The sequence below is a fragment of the Eptesicus fuscus genome, chromosome 20 (assembly GCF_027574615.1).
Source record: "Eptesicus fuscus isolate TK198812 chromosome 20, DD_ASM_mEF_20220401, whole genome shotgun sequence".
Lineage (NCBI taxonomy): Eukaryota > Metazoa > Chordata > Mammalia > Chiroptera > Vespertilionidae > Eptesicus > Eptesicus fuscus.
In genome coordinates this window covers 15,834,448-15,856,672 of record NC_072492.1, presented here as the reverse complement: position 1 = coordinate 15,856,672, position 22,225 = coordinate 15,834,448, and the positions used below count along the sequence as shown (strand labels likewise).

The 22,225-nt window shown below is 40.5% G+C and overlaps 1 protein-coding gene and 1 long non-coding RNA gene across 2 annotated transcripts in view; one reads left to right on the top strand and one right to left on the bottom strand.

The window, feature by feature from the left end:
• METTL16 (methyltransferase 16, N6-methyladenosine) overlaps positions 1–21,240 on the bottom strand; it is a 62,021-nt gene extending 40,781 nt beyond the window's left edge. Inside the window, exons 1-3 of the mRNA XM_008147900.3 lie at positions 21,202–21,240; positions 20,902–21,085; positions 15,731–15,858 (exon numbers count right to left, since the gene is read on the bottom strand). Coding sequence (XP_008146122.2) covers positions 15,731–15,858 — 128 coding nt within the window. The 5' untranslated portion in view covers positions 20,902–21,085; positions 21,202–21,240. The remainder of the gene's footprint in view (positions 1–15,730; positions 15,859–20,901; positions 21,086–21,201) is intronic.
• Positions 21,241–21,494: 254 nt separating this feature from the next.
• LOC114233843 (uncharacterized) lies at positions 21,495–22,225 on the top strand. Its single transcript, XR_003620032.2, has 2 exons — positions 21,495–21,617; positions 21,870–22,225. It is a non-coding gene; the product is annotated as an uncharacterized LOC114233843 (long non-coding RNA).

The window sequence follows — 22,225 nt, the reverse complement described above, 5'->3', positions numbered from 1 at the left end:
ATAATCGAGTTGCATTCATTTCCCTTACATGCCTTACATGCAGGCGCACCATTTCTCTCCACTAATTCTAGCAGCAAATATTTTAGCAGCCAATTGCCATGTCATTCAGTCTTGGACTGACTTGTTTGGTGTGTGCAACAGGAAATACTTCACTTTCGGAGAACAAGAAAATTAGGTTTATTTGCGTTACGCTTATTAATTTGTGCAGTTAAGGGAAGGTAGGGGAGGGTGGGGATAACGGAGAGAGATCAACCAAAGGACTTCTGTGCATGCATATGAGCCTAACCAGTGGTCACGGACAACAGGGGGATGGGGGCATGCGTGGGGAGGGGTTTAGGATGGGAATGGGGGGGGGATGAGGACAAATATGTGATACCTTAATCAATAAAGTAATTTTAAAAATTTGTGCAGTTATTCAGTGTCTGATAAGTTAATGTTCAAGAAAAATATTAATTTTTATTAAAATGTTCTATTATTTTATGTTAACAATTACTCATTTATTTCAGCCCTTGGTATTCAGCATGTCTCTATCGAAATAAACCTATGTTTCTATAAAAATTGAAGCTTTTGTTTTTTTGCGGCCCACATAAGCTTAAACCTTGTTTATTTGGCCCGTGTTAGCCTTTGAGTTTGACATGCTTGGTGTACAGTATCCACACAAGGGTGTTTAACACACAGTATACAAATGGCAGTATAAATTTCCATCAACGACACTGCATTTTCATACATGAAAGATAAAGGACAAATGTTTCTATTCCAATTCCTGTCTGATTGACTCCTTACCTAGCTATGTGACTTAGGACAAGTTGAGGACACATTTCCTCGGCTGTAAAATAGGGATAATGATACATATATCATAGTATTTCTGAGAGATAATCTTGAAAAGTACTTAGCATAATGCCCAGTACATAGTAACTATTGTAGAAATGCTGGCCATTTTTACTATTATCAATTAACATGATGTGACATTAGCACATTCTTTGAAAATTAAACTTAAAAGTAGAAAGCAGAAAAAAATGTTTAATAATGAAAATAGAATATGATACTTAAATATGACAAATATTATATCAAATTTAAAATTTGACTATTCTTAGCAGCTTTACTATGGTACAATTTGCATACAATAAAATTCACCTAGAGTATACAATTCAATAGTTTTTAGCATATTCACAAAGTTGTGCAACCATCACCACAATCCAAGTTTTAGAACACTTCCACCAGCCCCAAAAAGAAGCCTTATGCCTATTTGCAAGTCATTCCTTGTTTCTACCCTCAGATCTAGGCAACCACTAATGTACTTTGTCTCCATAGATTTGCCTTTTGTGGACACTTTATATAAATAAAAATCACACAATAAGCAATGAGAGTCCATTTTTACACATGGAAAGAAGTTTACACATCTGCGTGTTCATACTACAGCATTCAAATAAATTCACATTCTTTTTTTATTTTTAATTTATTGATTTGAGGGGGGGGGAGAGAGGGAATAAGAGGGAGAGGGAGATAGAGAGAGGGGGAAAAAAACAACGCATAGGCTTGTTGTTCCATTTATTTATGCATTCATTATTGACTCCTGTATGTGCTCTGACTGGGATCGAACCCACAACCTTGGTGTTTCAAGATGACGCTCTAACCAACTGAGCTACCTGGGCTAAATTCACATTCTTTATTCTATAATAGTACCTTAACCTACTTCTAAACGTCATTGCTAAACATACAGAAGTATATACCAGTGGTCGGCAAACTGTGGCTCACGAGCCACATGCGGCTCTTTGGCCCCTTGAGTGTGGCTCTTTCACAAAATACCACGTGCGGGAGCGCACACGTACAGTGCGATTGAAACTTCGTGGCCCATGCGCAGAAGTCGGTTTTCGGCTCTCAAAAGAAACTTAAAAAAAAAAAATTTCAATCGTCGTACTGTTGATATTTGGCTCTGTTGACTAATGAGTTTGCCGACCACTGGTATATACCAATATAATGTCTATGCTCAAAGCCTTAAAATCTAAAGTGTCAAATCTCAGAACTTTCCTATTGAAAAACTTAACCTATATACATTATAAAATTAATTTGAACAGCCGAAACCGGTTTGGCTCAGTGGATAGAGCGTCGGCCTGCGGACTCAAGGGTCCCAGGTTCGATTCCGGTCAAGGGCATGTACCTTGGTTGCGGGCACATCCCCAGTAGGGGGTGTGCAAGAGGCAGCTGATCGATGTTTCTCTCTCATCGATGTTTCTAACTCTCTATCCCTCTCTCTTCCTCTCTGTAAAAAATCAATAAAATAAAAAAAATTAAAAAATTAATTTGAACAATATTACCTAAGAGCAGCATATATTGACTTACTGTCCTGCAACTTCTGAATATTATTTTGTACTGGCTTTTAAATAAAATTGTGGCCCGGCCAGTGTGGCTCAGTGGTTGAGCGTCGACCTATGAACCAGGAGGTCACGGTTCAATTCCTGGTCAGGAAATATGCCTGGGTTGCAGACTTGATCCCCAATAGGGGGCGTGCAGGAGGCAGCCAATCAATGATTCTATCTCTCTCTCCTCCTTCCTCTCTGAAATCAATAAAAATATGTATTTCTTAAAAAGTCAAAGGGAAGAAGTTAGTTGACAGGGATTAAATATTTAAGAGAAGGAATACTGAGCTGTATAAAGTTCCTGAGATGAGGGGAGGATATGAGATCCAGAGCACAGATGGAGTACTTAACTGAATTAGAATATAATAGTAGTAGCAGTAATATTTGGTTGTTGAACAGAACCAAAAGCCAAACCCATGGCCTTCTGTTGTGTTTTCCACCAATAAATTCTTCTCTACAACTGAGTTTAAGAATTTTAAAAAAACACAAAAAAACATTAACATCTCCACTGGTTAAATAAGCAATTAGATAGTAACATACAAAAGCAAAGATCCTGAAACAATGGAAATGACAATGACCATTATTTGATAACCCTAAATTAACCAAAGAACCCAAAATCCTACTTGCAAAATATTAATAAACTGCCTGGATTAATCTCTTACACGTAGATTCCCAAGATAGCTAAAGAGCAAACAATAAGAAAAAAAAACTTGGCCATCCAAGCACCTCCTTATCCTTTCTAATACAGTTAACAGTATATCAATTTTCTAACAAAACCCAATGACTTACCCTAAATTCAGTAAAACTTAAAAAAAAAAAAAAAAAAAAAAAGAAATCCTGAAGGAGTGTGGGGGTGGGAGGATGGAGATGGAAGAGGGCAGAGTGAATAAATGGTGATGGGAAAAAGAAAATAAAGAGAGAAAAAAAAGACCAACAGTAAGCGAAACAGTTAAATAAATCTGTTCTGTATTACAAAAACTTTAGGAATGACCTAAAAGTAAACAATAGTGAGTTGACTGAAAAAGTTATAATACATCCACACAAGAGAATACTCTGCAGTCATTGAAAGGAATAAGACTGGGCTGATTCACATATTCTTGTATGAAGAGAATTCCTTGATTTAAAAAAAAAAAAAGCCACAAGTTTGAGTAAAAGCATATATGTACATTATGATCACATTCTTGTAAAAATAAAACAAAAACAAAGCAAAAAAGACCCTGAATATATAATGGTTGGGTAAATGAGTACGAATGGAGACTTTCATTCTCCTCATATTTTTATATTATCTAAATACATTTCATATAATATCACCTTCATAATAGTGTTTTATAACTATATGGAAAATGTTTATAATATAATGTCATCAAGCGATGATAAAAATAAGTCCTATGATTGTATCTGTATCAAAATTACAACCACAAAATTACTATATAAGGACAAGGGCTTAAACACAAATAGATTTTTACAGTAGAAGAACTGTGACATTTTTCTTTTAGTCTGTAACATTACCATTATAAATGTAGTCAGGAAAAATATATTTCTGTCCTTTTCCCATTAAGGGCTCTATAATGTCTGTACAATTAAAAACAATTTCAAAAAAGGAAAACAGGTCCTTGGTTCCAGAGTACTTTGTTTCTATGAAAGGAGGACAAGTCTGTTGGAGACCAAACAGGGACCTTTCCCACAGTGACAGCAATCGCCAAAAAATAGTACTGCAGCTTGAGCATTATTACATAGCTTCATCAAACATCTGGAGCAAAGAAACAGCAATATAATTTTTTCTTAGTGTCTTCAAATAGTTGTTTATAGAAACAGTTCTGCTACTCAATATATATACGTGTGTGTGTGTGTGTGTGTGTGTGTGTGTGTATACTAGAGGCCCAATGCATGAAGATTCATGCACTCAGGGGCGTTCCTCAGCCCAACCACCCTCTCACAATCTGGGACCCCTTGGGTAGGGTCCCTAGGCCTGGCCTGAGATCAGGGCCTATCAGGTCTTTCCTTCCCTAGTCTGCAGGAAGCTGGCCCCACCCCCACTGCTGCCACTGCTTGCCATCTGTGCAGCACTGCCTCCCCTCCCCTGCCACCAGTGGCCTCCCTCTGCAGGCGACAGGCTGGGGTGCAATGGATTGGCTGGCCTGGGCCTCCCTCTTTCTTTGCTGGGGGGTGGGGCCAGCCATGCAAGGGGCAGTCTGCCTACCTGATTGCCCCTAAGTGCTAGCCTACCTGCCTGATCACCCCTAACCACTGGTCTGCCTACCTGATCACTCCTAACCCCTCTGCCTGCCTGCCTGATTGCCCCTAACCGCTTGCTTGGGGGCGGGGCCAGCACTGACTTCCAGTTGGTCAGCCTCTGGTTGTCGCAGGAGCCGACCGCCAGTTGCCTACCATCCATCGAAGGCTCCCCGCTGGTGCCCGAGGCCAGGAAAGCCTCCTTGGGCTCGGCCGCACCCCAGCATCCCGGCGATGGATCTCCTGGTGCCCAAGGCCGGAAAAGCCTCCGGCAGGATGGTTTCCTGGTGGGCGTGGCTGGTGGGCATGGCTTGTGGGTGTAGCGAAGGTATGGTCAATTTGCATATTATTAGGTAGGATGTATTCACTTTGATGGACTAGAGCATACAATTTATTAATAAGCTAATCTCCAAAAAGCAAAATACACCAAGCAGAGGCTAGTCTAATTGAGGAAAGTAAGCTGAAAAATCAAGGAATAGTTGATTCTTAGACTTCTTTAGAAAAACAAGTGTTCATTTTCTTCTAAGAAAATACAGACACTAATCTCAGGGTTGGAAATGTTTTTGTAGGACAAAGTCTAGTCACCCGACTTTACTAGTTCAATATCTAGGTCACTTTAGCACTCTGGGACATTAAAAAAATCCTGAACACAGGCAAGATCTTTTTCATTCTCATTTCTGAGATCACAGGAACTAAAATTAGCTCTCACGTGGAAATTAGCAATTTATTCTGTCAGTCTTTGTTGTTTGTTTAACACACCCAGCTTCACAAAATAGCCTATTGTCAACAGGCTCATGTCAGATTTCCCCAGAATGACTCCTGCACAAATACCAATGAATACAGTATTACATTACAAACAGCATTTGGAAGGATACATTCTGTGACCCATGGTTAAAATATCAATCATTCTAACACTGAACCTGATGTAACAACAAAGGCCTAAGCCTTCCAATTTTACTCCAACATTGGTTTCAATTCATTAGATCTTCACTGAGATGCTAAAAATAGTATAGTCATAAGATATGACAAAGCCCCTAAATTCTGGGTCTTTGATTTAAAAACAAACCAGTTAAGTGTCACACTCTATTCAAACTCAACTGACAGGGCTCAAGTAAATTGTAAGGGGCTGGTAACTATAACAAGCACAAACTAAAATCTAATTGCGATGGTCAGAAATGATTATAACAAAGCAGTGAGAGATGCAAGGAAGAAAAACAGAGTGATATCAATCACACCAGCAATTCTTGTCACCTTATCAATTATACCAGGCTTAATAATGATAAAAGTACCTATCACTTAACAAGTGAGTACTATGTACCAGTCACTTTGCATGCATTATTACTAACATGTGTGACAACCATCCAAAGTATGGCCTTTGCCCTAGCCAGTTTGGCTCAATGAATAGAGCGTCCACCTGCGGACTGAAGGGTCCCAGGTTCGATTCTGGTGGGGAGCACATGCCTGGGTTGCGGGCTCCATGCCCAGTAAGGGGCGTGCAGGAGGCAGCTGATCAATGTTTCTCTCTCATCACTGATGTTTCTATCTCTCTCTCTCTCCCTTCCTCTCTGAAATCAATAAAAATATATTAAAAACAAAAACAAAGTATGGCCTTTATCCCTCTTTTATAGATGAGGAAATTCAATCTCAGTAAAGCTAAGAATATTATCTAAAACCTCACAGCTGGTTAGTGGCACCGTTAAGACTGGTCCTTCGGATGACTAAGAATGCCCCTTCTTCCTATACCACACCCTGCATCCCATAAGAGACCACTTCAGAGATGAACAAACAAATGACACTTCAATCCATCTCAAGTCTAATGTTTTGTCTGATTTCCTTTCCCATCATTTGGCTGGGTTTATATTTTGGCCATTCTTTTTCCTATATCTCATGGAGTTAATTTAAAAAACATTATAAAAATAAAGACTATTCTATCAAAGCAGACAATCATCAAAGTCTCCTACCTTTACAAGTAAGCAGGATGGAGAATGATGTCTCAGAGCAGCAAGGTCATTTGCATTTAAAAATTTAAAAAGTACATCTCATCTCTCCTACACCTACCCTCCTAAATATATTATATGGCCAACTAATAAATAAGCTCATGTTGCTCCTATCTTTAAAGAGAAGAGGAAGTTCTCCTCAAGCTTGCCTCACCCTTTTCCCATCCCTTCATAGACAAATTTGTTTTTTCCTGAAAAAAAAAAAAAAAAAGTTACTTTGCCCTATTACAAAACAACCACTCTGAACATCCCAGCTCATAACCTTTCAGTCCCTTTCAATGCACAACATATCAATGCAGATATTTTAGTTTTAGTTTGAAACAAAAGTATAATGTTTTATAATCTGCAACATCCATTCTAAAGGTTACATGGCATTCCAGGGTACAGAACTTCATCATTCTAAGAACCTATACACTGGATATGTAGATTATTTCCAATTTTCCTTGTTATAACAGCCTTGGGATAAATATCTTCAAATACAGGGTGTCACACAAAAATGTATACACACTTTTAACAGCTGATAACTCAATTTTCACTCCTTTTCAGATTTTTAAAAAATATGTATTTTATTGATTTTTTAGAGAGGAAGGGAGAGGGATAGAGAGTTAGAAACATCGATGAGCGAGAAACATCGATCAGCTGCCTCCTGCACACCCCCTATTGGTGATGTGCCCACAACCAAGGTACATGCCCTTGACCGGAATCGAACCTGGGACCCTTGAGTCCGCAGGCCGACGCTCAATCCACTGAGCCAAACTGGTTTTGGCTCACTCCTTTTCAGATTTAACTGATTTGAAATAATGGGTGAAGCCAGACTAAGCTTTGAACAAAGAAAATTTATCTAAAAGTACTACTAGACTTTCTTTTAATAGGGATACATAAAAGTTTAAGTTTATGGTACAAAACTGGCAACAGTCAACAAATTGAGGACACTCAAATATTGAACAAAATGATTCCTTTTTTTCTTTTTTTCATTATATGTTTTTATTGATTTCATAAAGGAAGGAAGAGAGAGAGATAGAAACTTCAATGATGAGAGAATCATTGATTGGCTGCCTCCTGCACGCCCCTCCACTGGGGTTCGAGCCCGCAACAAAGGCATGTGCCCTTGACGGTAATTGAACCCAGGACCCTTCAGTCTACAGGCCGATACTCTACCCACTGAACCAAACCGGCTAGGGCTAGAAATGATTCTTTTTTTTTTTTTTTTTTAAATATTTTATTGATTTTTTTACAGAGAGGAAGGGAGAGGGATAGAGAGCCAGAAACATCGATGACAGAGAAACATCGATCAGCTGCCTCCTGCACACTCCCCACTGGAGATGTGCCCGCAACCAAAGTACATGCCCCTGACTGGAATCGAACCTGGGACCCCTCAGTCCACAGGCCGACGCTCTATCCACTAAGCCAAACCGGTCATGGCTAGAAATGATTCTTGATGTTTGCAATTCCATTGCTTCGCATTATCAGCAGTGCCTGGGTCAGAATGGTCATCAATTTGAAAACAGGCAATGACCCCCCCCCCCAAAATTATTCATTTCTGTAGATAAATTTTGAAACTAAACTGTATGTTGACAAACACTTTATGGGGACACCCTGTATATATCATTTCACTTAAGTATGCTATTTAGAACTTTCAAGGTTGCAATTCTACCAACATTTTATCACTGTGTCACTTGACATTTTTACCACTGGTGGATACTGTAATATTTTATCTTTGCTAATTTAGTCCATTTCCCCACCCCCTTTTTGTCATACACTTTAAATATTTATAGTTTCATCACCTTTTACTTTTCGTATTCCCTGATATGTAAAAGTTTTTACTTCCTATATAGTTAAATCCATCTTTTTATTATTAATTCTACCTTTAGAGTATGCTTAGAAAGACCATCCCTACACCCAAAGTTATACAGACATTCACCTATATTTTTTCTAGTACTTAAAAAAATAAGTATATTGAAATAATTAAACCATCAGGAATTCCTTTTGTATCACATATAGGAAAGATAATTTGGGATGGCCTTCCCATGGCTATCCCAACTGCATCTATTAAAAATCCATTTTGGAGGGGAGGCGGGAAATCCAGTGCTGGCAGGATAGCTCAGTTGGTTAGAGCGTCATTCTGATATGCCAAGGTTGAGGGTTCAACCTACAGTCAGGGTACATACAAGAATCAACCAATGAATACATAAATAAGTGGAACAAACAACTGAAGTTTGTCTCTCCCCCCTGCACACACATACTTCCTCTCTCTCTAAAATTAATTTACAAAAGAAAAAAAGAAAAAAATTCATCCTCCCCACTTTGCACTCCCTCTAGGACAGCAGTCGCCAACCGGTGGTCCGTGAGTCCGAAAGGTTGGCAACCGCTGCTCTAGGAGGTACCCTACTGATTGGAATGGCAGGAATCATCCTGTGATTTTTAAAAATATATATATTTTTATTGATTTCAGAAAGGAAGGGAGAGGGAAAGAGAGACAGAAACATCAATGATGAGAATCACTGATCAGCTGCCTCCCGCATGCCCCCCACTGGGCACTGAGCCCGCAACCCGGGTATGCACCCGTGATCAGAATCGAACCTGGGACCCTTCAGTTCGCAGGCCAATGCTCTGTCCACTGAGCCAAACCGGCTAGGGCTCATCCTGCGATTTAATGCGCATATGCAAAAGTTCTGCTGTTTAGACTTAAGTGTGTTACCAAATGCCACTCTTCGAGGGACAACTGATAGCCCATTCTTGCTCCAATCCTACTATACTAATATTTTAATTACTCTAACTACAAAATATATTTAAATTTCCATCTGGGCAAGTTTACACCTTTGCACATTTCCAACACCCATTTGGAAACATTGTCATGTTTTCTCCCAAAAACTTTACAGGGATTTTGATTGGGTAAAATTGACATTTTAACTATATTGAGTCTCGCATTCAGAAACACATTATAAATCTAATTATTCATGTCTTCCCCTAGGCCCCTGTCGGTAATTTTGTTGTTTTACATAAATCTTTACATATTTCTTACCAAATCTATTTCCGTTGCTAATGTAAATGGAATCTTTTATCGCAACTATATTTTCCAATTAGTATTTGGAAAACTATCAATTTTCTTGTATGTATTACCAGAGGCCCGATGCACGAAATTCATGCAAGGGGCTCAGCCCCCACCGCCGCAGCGGTTGCCTCTGCCTTAGGCCCCGCCCAATGCAGTGGTTGCCTCTGCCCCCACCGCTGCGGCTTCATCCAGAAGGTCGACTGGAAGGATGTCTGGTCTAATTAGCATATTAAGCTTTTATTACTATAGATGTTTTATATGTTTTAAATATTTATATGCATATTTCATTCAGCAATCTTTTTTATTTAATTATTTTTTAAGTAATTCTCAAATGTATTTTCAGGTAGACAATAACCAAGTTATCTATAAAATATAATTTTCTTTTTCTCCCTATAATAAAAGCAGTAGACTAAGCCAGACAATGTTCTGGCTAAGTCACTTCGTAATGTTATAAGCCTGTACAAGTTATTTTTTTTTAAACATGCATTCATAAAGAAAAATAATAATAAAATAAAATTTTTAATTAAAAAAACACCTGTATAATAAAAGCCTAATATGCAAATTGTCCCCTCGGGCGGTCATTTGACCGCTTGCTATGACTTGCGCTGGCAGTGGGTGGCAGTGGAGGCGCTGCTGGCCCTGATGGGCCCTGATGAGAGCGGGACCTCGGCAGGATGGTGGAGCAGGTGAGGGGGCGGTGCCATGCCAAGGCAGGGTGCCAGGCGGGGCTGTGGGTGCAGGCTGGGGCTGCAAGCTGGGGCCCAATCTTTGCAGGCCACCCCGAGAGACCCCACCCATGCACAAATTCATGCACTGGGCCTCTAGTAATAAAATATGCATTCATTTTGTTGGTTTAGGAGAATATAGGGGGATAAGTGGTGATGGATGGAGATTTGACTTGGGATAAACACACAATACAGTGTACAGACCTGAAACCTGTATAATTTTGTTAACCAGTGTCACCCCAATAAATTCGATAAAAAGGGGAAAATAGCCCTGGCCAGTTTTCTCAATGGTTAGAACGTTGGCCCAGGGATTCCTGATCAGGGGTCCCATACCTCATACCTTGGTTGCAGGTTCGCCAGCCCCAGAAGGGGTGTGTGCAGGAGACAACCAATCGATGTGTTTCTCTCACATCAATGTTTCTGTCTTTCCCTCTCTCTTCCACCCTCTAAAAAGATCAATGGAAAAATATCCTCGGGTGAGGATTAAAAAAAAAGTATTTTTATCTAATTGTCTTCCAAGCATTCACGGATCCTCTGGAGTTTATTTTTGGTTACAGCATTAACCAAATACTGTTTGGTATTAACCAAAATATTGTTTTGATATTAACTAAGATAATGTTTGGTTAACAGTTAACAGTATTTCTAACCAAGTATTTCTATTTGGTTAGAAATACAAAGAGAAATGTCTCCAAATTGTCAAACATTTTTTAAAAGATATTTCTGCTATATTTTTTAAAACACTAAAAATCTTCATTTTTAAATTTTCATTGAAAATTATTTCTTTTATTAATATAAACAAGCACCTTTTCCAATTTCATGCTTTTTTGCCTTGTATTTTAATTTTGCAGATTTGGAAGGAACTCTCATTTGCCTAGTACCGTGGTTGGCAAACTGCGGCTTGTGAGCCACATGCGGCCCTTTGACCACTTGAGTGTGGCTCTTCCACAAAATACCACGGCCTGGGTAAGTCTATTTTGAAGAAGTGGCGTTAGAAGTTTAAGTTTAAAAAATTTGGCTCTCAAAAGAAATTTCAATCGTTGTACTGTTGATATTTGGCTCTGTTGACTAAGGAGTTTGCCGACCACTGGCCTAGTATATTTTTGCCTATCCCTTTTTCATTTATCTGTAATTTTATTTTAGGTATGCCCTATGTAAATGGCAAATAGATTTTATAGAGAAACTAGAGGCCCAGTGCATGATTAAATCATGCACGTGTAGGCTGTCTGTTGGCTGGTCGGGACCCGGTGTGGCCGGCAGCTCCGAAGTCCCTGGGCCCCTAGGGCGAGGCGGGGCGGGCACGTGGTCCTCCGGCGGCCGGAGCCCAGGCCGGGGTCTTGCCTTCGCCTCCCGCCCAGGAAGGCTGGGGCTGCCACCGCCTCCTCTGCCTTCTGGCTCCCTCATGAGCCCTCCCTCGGCCGGCCCGGGCTGCGTGGAAACCCGCGTCCTCTGTGGACACCGCCGCGCGCTCCTGTGGCCCAACTGCCGCCAGACTCCTCCCCCGGGAGCCGTGCCGCCTGCCCACCCGCGCCGCCTCCAAACGCCCGACTCCCTGCTCCAAAGGCCCCTTCTGTGCCGCAGCACAGCCATGGCGCCGCCGCGAGCTCAGCGTCCTGCCGGCCCAATCACCACCCCGGCCACCCCGAGTCCCGCCCCCTGCGCCTCCTGCTGGCCCAATCGTGGGCATAGCGGAGTGATGGTAATTTACATATTACCTTTTTATTATGTAGGATTATTCTCATGATTGAACAAATATTCATTGAATGTCTATTCAGAACTGTGTTAACAGATCTGTTTGGTCTGCTCTGAGTGATTTATTTTTTTATTTCAGAGAGGAAGGGAAAGGGAGAGAAAGATAGAAACATCAATGATGAGAGAGAATCACTGATCAGCAGCCTACTGCACGCCCCAGACTGAGGATCAAACCCACAACCCAGGCATGTGCCCTGACTGGGAATCGAACCAGGACCTCCTGATTCATAGGTTGACGCTCAACCACTGAGCCACACCAGCTGGGCCTGAGTGATTTAAAAAATAAAAATACAAAAATCTTAAACCATTTATAAATTCTAACCATCTTAAAAATCCTCTTCTGGTTCCTCAATGTCTAAGCAATCAAGGCCATTCTATTTGTATGCTACGAAAGGCTCTTTGTGCCTTGTTCTGTTTTCCTTTTAGTCTCTTTTCTTCCCCAATCTGCTATCCTATATTCGCTTTAGCCCTATCTACATGCAATTCTCCAAACTTACCATGCCTTTCACAAAATTCTGTTCTCTATACTTAGAATTCTTCCCTCTGCTTCTATTCAGCATTCAGTTCAAAGACCCAGGACCTTCACTAATAATACCCCCACATTACTGGTGTCCTTCTTCAGATCTCTGTTTTCAATTGTCTACGAAATACTCCACTTGAATATCCCAGAGACTTCTCATATTCTATATGCTGGAAACTGAAAACATCACCTCCCCCAAGCCAGCTCATTCCCCCTTAGTCCCTACTTCAGCAAATGACACTACCACCTATCCTCTTGCTAATTTGAAACCCTAAGCACCATACTGGGCTCCTACTTCTTAATTTCCAACATGTCCTGCTAATTCTGTCCCTGAATTTCTCTCAAATCCATCCAGTAATCTCTATCCCTACTGCCTCTACCTAGTTAGGCCACTAATGTATCTAGTCTGGATTATTAAAACCATTTTCTACTTACGATTCTGTACCTCCAGTCTTAATTCCCCCTGCAATCCATCCTCCACAATACTCCTAGAATACATCTGCCTAAACACAATTCTGAATATGTTATTCCCCTACTTTAAAACTGTAGTGGATAAGTACAGAAATGGGTAACTCTGAAGACACAAGAACTCTCCACACCATGTCCTTGAGATAAATTCCAAACTCCTCACTAGGCCTTATAAAGTACTACAAGCATAATCCTCCCAGCCCTATCTCCTGTCACTTGTCCACCACATCTTAGGCATGTTCAACTTTGCAGTTCCCCTACTACTCAGTGCTCTTTGCACATGCTGCTCCTTCTGCCTGTGATATTCTTCTTTCTACCTGGCTAACTTCTACTTATTCTTCAGAGCTCAACTAAGATACCACTTCTGTTTCAAATGATTCTCTAAATCCCAAAGCTGGGGTCAGATTTCCCTTGTATGTGATTCTACTGCAAACCCCACAGATTCTGACACACTGAGGCAAATAAGGTTAAAAGCTTATTTATTTGTCCACTTTCCCCACTAGTGTGTAAACTGCAAAGATAGCAGTGACTATTGACTATTCCTTTCTTCCTTTTTTTTGGTCTTTTCCTATTCTAATCTGTAGGCAAAACATATATGAAAAACTGGGCCAGACTCAGGGGGAGGAGTGAAAATTGGTGGAAGTACTATAAATAACTTAAGATGTGCAGATGACACCATCTTACTGGCAGAAAGTAGCAATGATTTCAAACAACTTCCAATGAAAACGAAAGAAGAAAGTGCCAAAGCAGGACTGTATTTGAACATCAAGACAGAAATCACAACTGCAGAAGAAATACACAACTTTAACTTTGAAAGAAGACCCTGGAATTGTTAAAGATTTTGCTTATATTGGTTCAGTCATCAATTCAAATGGAGACTGCAGCCAAGAAATCAAGAGAAGACTGAGACTCAAAAGGGCAGAAATGCAAGAATTAGGAAAAATCACCAATAGCAAAATGTGTCATTAGAGACCACACCCTTGTGTTCCCAATTAATATGGATGTGAAAGTTGGACAGAAAAAAATTGATTCATTTGAAATATGGTGTTAGAGGAAAGCTTTAAAGACCCTGAACCACCAGAAAGATGAACAAGTGGGTCCTAGAGCAAGTTAAGCCTGAAACATCGCTGGAAGCAAACACGACAAAATTGAAGCTGTCCTACTCTGGGCACATTATGAGAAGGCAAGGTTCTTTGGAAAAGACAATATTGCTGGGCAGGAAAAGAGGAGACCAAATATGAGATGGACTGACTCTATAAAAGCCACAGAAATGAGTCTATGGAGTTGAGCAGGGCTTGTTGAGGACAGGACATTGTGGACATCACTCATTCATAGGGTCACTAGGAATCAGAGCCAACTCAACAGCATGTAACACATATCCACGTCTTTCTTATTTATTATGGCTTTTCTAGAACTTAGCACAGAATGGTTAATCAATAAATATTAAGTAGTACAAGCATTCATAATTGGGGCTGTGCTCAACATTTTACTGAATGAAGTAGACAAATGAAAACTGAGGATTCTTAACCAGAAAAATGAACATAAATATATTTTTAAAATACATTTATATGATTTCTAAGGTATCTTGGTCCCCAGGTTAAGTCCTGCCCTAGGACCTCTATTTCTAAAGTCATAAGAAGACTGGTAGGAGAAAGGAAGGGGTCAGCGCAATGATCCTATTATTCCTTACCTTGCCTCTTCTCCACAAAAATCCTGTTCCTCCTTCTCTGGCACCCATAGTTAAATCACCACACCTTTCCCCAGGCTGACTTGGCATTTCCATCCCCTCTGTAACTCCCATAGAGTTTAGGAATGCAGTCAACGTTTCCTTCTCAAGGGTGTATCATGCACATCAGTTATTATAATCTCCCATACCATTATCATAATCTTGGTCATTTCCTGAAGCAGTCATACTATTATTTTCTAAATTTTTAAAAATCAACTTTTTAACTTAAATGTAGTGACATCCTAAGTAATAATATCTGTGAAATCACAGTTTTGATGTCATGGCTATTATTTTCCTACCTCAAAGTAACACACACTTAAAAAAAAAAAGATTTTAGACCCTCACCAGCCACCAAGTTTGATTTTATTTTATTAGATTTTTAAAAATTGGTTTTTACTTAGAGGAAGGGAGAGGGAGAGAGATAGAGAAACATCAATGTGAGAGCAACATCAATCGACTGTCCCCTACCACGGATTGAGCCCGCAACCACGGATGTGCCCTGACTGGGAATCAAACCAGCAACTTTTGCATGCACAGGACAATGTCCAACCGAGCCACACTAACAGGGCACCAGCTACCAAGTTTCAGAGCACAATTTTAAGTTTTATGCAGTTCCTCTGGGATCTCTGATGAATAAGTAATAATTTGGACATTTAGAGGGTTTTTTTTTTAAAGCCAGAGGAAACTAAAAAACATTTGGTCCAATCCTCTCATCTTATAGATTAAAAAGTTGAAACCCAAAGCAGGTACATGATTTGTCCAAGGTCAGATGAGATGTTTAATAAAATGTCTAGGATTAGTATTCAGGTCTACTATCAGTCCAGTACACTTTCCACTACACTGTATCCATTCAGATTACACTAGAATAATACAGTATCCAGAATTCTTCAGAACTGTTACCTACCTCACTCTTCCATTCAGATTTATATGAATATGTTGCTTAAAATCTGGATATTTGGATGCCAGATATGCAAAGTCAGGAGGTTTGTCCTTGTATCTATTTCTTGCATGCATTGATTTACTCAGAGCCATCTTTAAAAAGAAAAAAAGAAGAAAAAAAAGAAAGAAAAAAATGAACATATTTAGTTTAAAAATATATTAATGGGGAAAAACTGTAGTTGCCAAGTCAACAGTTACAGTCAACACATCCTTACCAATCAAGTGAGAAAGTAGAAGACATATTTTTTAAATGTATATAACAAATAAGAATATGAAAGATGCTCATCATCATCTGTCATTAGAGAAATGCAAAGCAAAACCACAATAAGATACCACTTTACCCATTAGGATGGATGGCTATTACTTAAAAATTTTTAGAAGAAAATAATAAATGTTGGAAAGGATATGAAGAAATTAGAGCCCTCATGTATTGCAGGTGGAACATAAAACGGTACAACTACTGTGGAAAACAGTTTGGTGGTTTTTAAAGTTAAAACACAGAACCACCATGAGATCCAGCATTTTCACTCCAAAGTATGCGCAAAAAAACTAAAAGCAGGGACTCAAAGATATATTTGTTTACAATGTTCACAGCATCATGTTCACAACAGCCAAAAGGTGTAAACAACCCCAAGTATCCATATACAGATGAATAAACAGACTGTGGTATATGCATACAATGGAATATTATCTATATATATATAAAATCCTAAGTGACCGCTGGACTGGTAGACCGTTTGACTGATCGCTATGACGCGCACTGACCACCAGGGGGCAGATGCTCAACGCAGGAGCTGCTCCCTGGTGGTCAGTGCATTCCCACAGTGGGAGAGCCGCTCAGCTGACTGACGGGCGCCAGATGCTGGGCTCGTGGCTGGCAAGCCTCTCCTGCCTCCGTGGCAGTGCTACCAAGCAGCGGCTGAGGCAGGCACGGCGGGACTGGGATGAGCAGGAGCAGCGCAGCATCCGGTCTGGGTTCCCAGTCTGTGTTTGGGTTCCTCCCCAGCCCAGCCGCCCACTACTACATCCCTTGGGGGATGTTGGACTGCTCGTTTCTGTCCGATCCTGGCAGTCCGACATCCCCTGAGGGGTCACGGATTGCAAGAGGGTGCAGGGCAGGCTAAGGGACCCCACCAGTGCACGAATCCGTGCACCGGGCCTCTAGTTTAACCATAAAAAAGAATGAAATTCTGATACATGCTAAGCATGGACAAATTTTAAAAACGAGAAACAAGCCACATCCAAAAGGAGTATTATATTATATTAATATCATATTATCCCATTTATATGAGGTACCAAGACTAGGAAAATTCATACAGGTAGAGTAGAATAGAGGTTTCTGTGGGTTTAGGAGAGGGAGGAATGATGAGTCATTCTTTAATGGGTACACAGTTTCTGTTTAGGATTAAAAACTTCTAGAAATGGATAGTGTTCATGGCTGCACAACACTGTGAATATATTTAACGTCACTGAACAGTATACTTAAAAGTAGTTAAAATGGTAAATTTTGTTATATATATTTTGCCACAATAATATACACAGCATGAGAGGAATCTTTTTTTTTTGAACCAAGGAAAAAAAATTGGAAATTATGCCTTTAAAAACATCAAAGTAGCAGAAAGTACTATAATCTACAGTCAAGAATATTATAATCAGAGGTCAGTTTTTACAGTAGCCTTGCATGGACTGATAATTTGTAGTGTACCAAAAATCACTTAAATTTCAAAAATTATCTTCTATTCCAACTTCCTTTATAAATGTCAGCCTTGTCACTCCTAGGTAGCTAGAACCAAATGAAAACAAACATAATTTGACTTCTACCAGATTATAAAGAGGAAAAAAGTTAATGTATTTATAGCAATAAATTAAAACTAGAAGAAAGGCCAGTGGTTTAGTAAATCTCTAAGTAGTTGGTAATTTAAAAATATTTTAGAATATTACATATCTCTGCATGGTAGGTGATTTTCCTTTTCTTTATACCATTCTGCATTTTCCACTCTTTTTTATAATGAGCATTCATTTAAACAGTATTATGTAAGCCAGAAACCTAAGAGTCACCTGATAGCTCTCTATCCCTCTCATATTCCAAGAAATAAGTCATGTGGATTTAATCTGCTAAAAACCTCCCAAATCCATCAATTTTTCTCTATTTCCATCAATATAAGCCAAGTTACCTAGACTGCTATAACAGTCTCTTAATTGGTCCCCCTGACTCCACTTTTATTCTCTCCATTCCTTTTTCCACTTTGCAGTGATCATTTCTAAACACAAATCTCATTACATCGTCCTCGTATGCCCACTTGCTCAAAACCTTACTCTTAGGATAAAAACAAAAAACCTTACTTCAGCATACAAATAAGGTCCAGCCTGGTGTGGGCTAACCTATTCCTTCACTATCAGCTTAAGACACACACACGCACACACCCCTGAGCTCATTTTCTATTCCTCCACTCTGGCAATAGGGTCTTTACACACAGATTACTCCTTCTGTCTATAAGAGTGATTTCAACCTTTTTCATCTCATGGCACTTAAACTAATTACTAAAGTTCTGCGGTACACCAAAAAATCTATTATATTTCTTACCGATTTGACAAAAATTTATTTATTCACACAGGACAGCTATTGTTGTGTTGGCTGTTGCCTTTTTTTTCAACCTGACTAAATAGTCAGGTATTACATGTTTTAAAAATTCTCACGGCACACCAATTAAAAATCACTGATCTATAATGTCCTCCTCCCCCCATATCATCCCACCCCTCCTCACCCACTCATCCTTACTATCACACTTCAAGCATCTCTTCTTCAGGAACGTCTTTCCTTCCTTGATCTCCCCGGTTAAGCCATATCCCCTATTAAGCCATATCCCCTAGCAACAAGCACCTTTTCTTTGCAAGCTTTGTTTGAGATGTAATTTTACATAGTCGTAAATCTGTTCACTCTATTTCAGAAGGTTTTTTGACAGCTTTCTACACTACAAATTTAACAACCATTTTCAAAAAAGAACTGTCTTCACCCCAGACCTTTCCAAATCATACATCCAACTGCCCACTAGACTTCTCATTTGAATGGCTCAAAAGTATTTCATGCACAACATGTCCAAAAGTAAATAATTTCTATCCACCCCAAAATGGTCCTCATCTGATCTTCCTTATTTCACTGAATGACACCACTATCTTTCTTGTGGTGCACAATCCAGAAATCTTTAGTATCTTCTCCACCCCACCTCCCCAATTCCAAACACACCATGTCCTGAATATTCTCTATCTCCTAATTATTTCTTGATAACTTTTCACCCTTAACAACTACACATCTCTAACCCAGATCATTACCGTCTTTCTTGGATTACGATAACTGATCTCTCTATAACCACTCTTGCCCCTGCAATCCACTTTTCACATAGCAGACAAGTCTTCTCTCCCCATCCCACACAAATCTGAATATTCTTTGCTAAATCCCTTCAGTGGCTTCTAAAGCTATTAGGCTGATAAAGTCCAAAATTATTAACAAGGTATAGGTAATCTGGGCCTTGCCTATCCCTCCAGCCTCATTTGTTGCCACTTCCCCCTTCCAGCACTGTGCACCAGACATACTGGTCTTTTCATTTTTCTTCATTCACTCTGACATTTTAAAGGTATGTTATCCTAAATGCATAAGACCAATGGACAGGGCTCACTTAAGATAAAGACTGACCTTTGCTAAGAGAGCTACAGGCCTGGGATGTAACTACCCACTTTGACCTGCCCAATTGGAATTTATGATCAGACCATGGTGTGTGGTTATTTTGGTGACTGAGCTTATCAGGCCTGCCACGTGGCCCCCATGAGCCTGCCAGATTTATTACATAGACCCTTTTTCGTTCACATATGGCAGATTCAATTCATTTCCTACATTACTCAACCTTTTTGGTCAATAAAGCCACTTCTTTGCTAATCAAGCTCCTCATACAGGCAATGGGTTCTTAGCTAAATCTATCATGTTCCTCAATTTAGTTCAGTGTCACCTCTTACCTGCCATCAGTACTGTCACTTCCTTCTCTCTAACCTAATCTACTTTCCTCTTCCTGGCTCATCCTGCTCTTAGCTACACTGGCCTCCTTGTTGTTTATCAATTCTGGTATACTCCTGCTTCAGGACTTTTGTATTTGCTGTTTGGTCTGCGTGGACTTTTCTTTGACCAGAAATACATACATGCAAGATACCCTGGCCTTGTTCAGGTCTTTAAATCAGATGTCACCTCACTGATGCCTCTCCTACTATCTTTACTTAAAATTGCAGCAGTGACCGCACTCCTGGTTTCCCTTACTTGCTTCTAACTTCTACACAGAACTTACCCATTTGACATTCCATACATTTCACTTTTTTTTTTTTTTTTTTAACCTGCCATGCCAGTGGGCTTCCTGAGGGAAAATCTTTTGTCTGTCTTGTTCACTGCGATTTCCCAGCACCAAATTAGGCAATCAGGTCCTGGGAGAGTAAGCACTCGGTATTCGTTGACTGAAAACACTGATGTGTAACTCTTTTCACCATCCAAGCCACTGAAACACAGCACCTCATTCGTGGTGAAGAGTCGCCTATCTTGACTCCCAAAGAGGCTCAGGCCTAAGGTTGGGGCTTTTTCTTCTGGGCTGACCGAGTCGGTCGTAAAAAAACAAAACCCTGAAGCTACTGTTTCCTTGGTTTCTCTTGACCCTTAAATAATCTTCTTCAACTACCACGCACCTTAACGCAATCTAAATTTCGCTTTCAGACTTTCGAATCCCTTCTTAACAAATTCCTCCCACTTCAACCCCAATCTCCCTTTTTCCTCGTTGCCTTCCTTCATAAACCCGACTTTTCCTTCTAGTCCCGCCACGGCCAGTTCTCCATCTCTTCCACAGTTCCACACCTTCATCTTCTCCATTCAGTTTGCCTTTCCGCCTCCGTTTCCGATCCCTCCGAACCTCCTCAGCCCCAGGGGCCTTCCCTACTTTAGTCGTAGTCTCCATTCTATTAGTCAACTCCTCACCCCCCACACCTCAACCCCTATCGGGTCTCTCTCCCTAGACCCCCGAAGTCCAGCACCCGAGAATGAGGAACCCGGGTGATACATGAACTAAGTGAACCCGTAACCATCGTGAAAGATAATAAGTGACTTACCTCTGTGGGCCAAGTTCCAGCCAAACCACCAATCTGGAGGGGGCCTCTAACCCCTAGTCTTAAACCATATGCAGCGCGAAGCTCCAAGAAACGCAGATGTTACGCTCCCAGCGCGCCGCCATCTTGGGCAGCCATCCAGCCTCGCGATTGGACAATGAACACCTCGCGCGATCTGTAGTAGATTCTGAAGAAAGAATAAACTGTCGCGAGATCTGGAGTTTGCGGCTCCTTCTGACAAAAAAAAAGGGGGGGGGGGCGTGGTAGCAAGCTGAGTCCTTGGCGGAGGTCTATTCTAATTACCTGCATTAGAATCTGCTAGGTAACTTTTGACAAATGTAGATTATTTTTTTTTAAAGTTGCTTTCTGGACTTCACTCCGGACTTACTAAATCATAGTCTCTGGGATTGGTCAGGAAATACGGGGATGGAAGTGGGGCGGGGGAGACGGCTTTTAGATTTGGTGGCGGGCAATTAGCGTTTGTTGTGCAACAGGTCTCTACTGTGATGTCTCATTTTAACATCACAGATAAACTGTGAGGTAAGAAAGAGTAGTCTCGTTTCCAGAGGAAAAACTGGGGATCGTTTGTTCAAGGTCTTACACCCAGATGACATCAAGTCCACGTTCTTTGTATTTCTTCACCTGCCTCGAGCAGGAAGCATTATTAAATGTATTTCATTTTTTCTTTTCAACGCGGTTGCACTAATTTTTACCCTCTAGTAAGTAGAGTGAGCATTAGTTTCCCCATTTTACAACAGAAGTGAAAAGGTCAGTGACTTGCCCAGGTCTGTGTGGCTCAGTTGGTTGGAGCGCCGACCTGGAAACCGAAAGGCCGCGCGGTTCCTGATCAGGGCACGTGTCTAAGTTGCAGTTGGATCCCAGGTCAGGCAGCCCATGGATGTTTCTCTCTCAAACTGATGCTTTTCTCTTTCTCTCCCTCTCCCTTCCTGTTTCTGTAAAATCAATGAAAGCATATCCTCGGATGAGGATGAAAAGGAAAAGAATGTAAGAAATTTCCTGAAGCTGAGAAAGATACAAGTCTTCAAATTAAAAGAGTTCACCGTGTACCAAACTGAATGAATTTTAAAAGACCCACACCAAGTCAAGTTTTGAGAGTAGTCCCTAATCCAATATGACTGGTGTTCTTATAAGGAGAGGAGATTAGGTCACAGACAACACAGAGGGATAGCCAAGAAAGGACACAGCAAGAAGATGCCCATCTGGAGCCAAGGAGAGAGCTCGGAAGAAACCAAACCTGCTGATGCCTTCATCTTGGACTTCCAAGCCTCCAGAATCGTGAGAAAATAAATCTCTGTTGTTTAAGCTA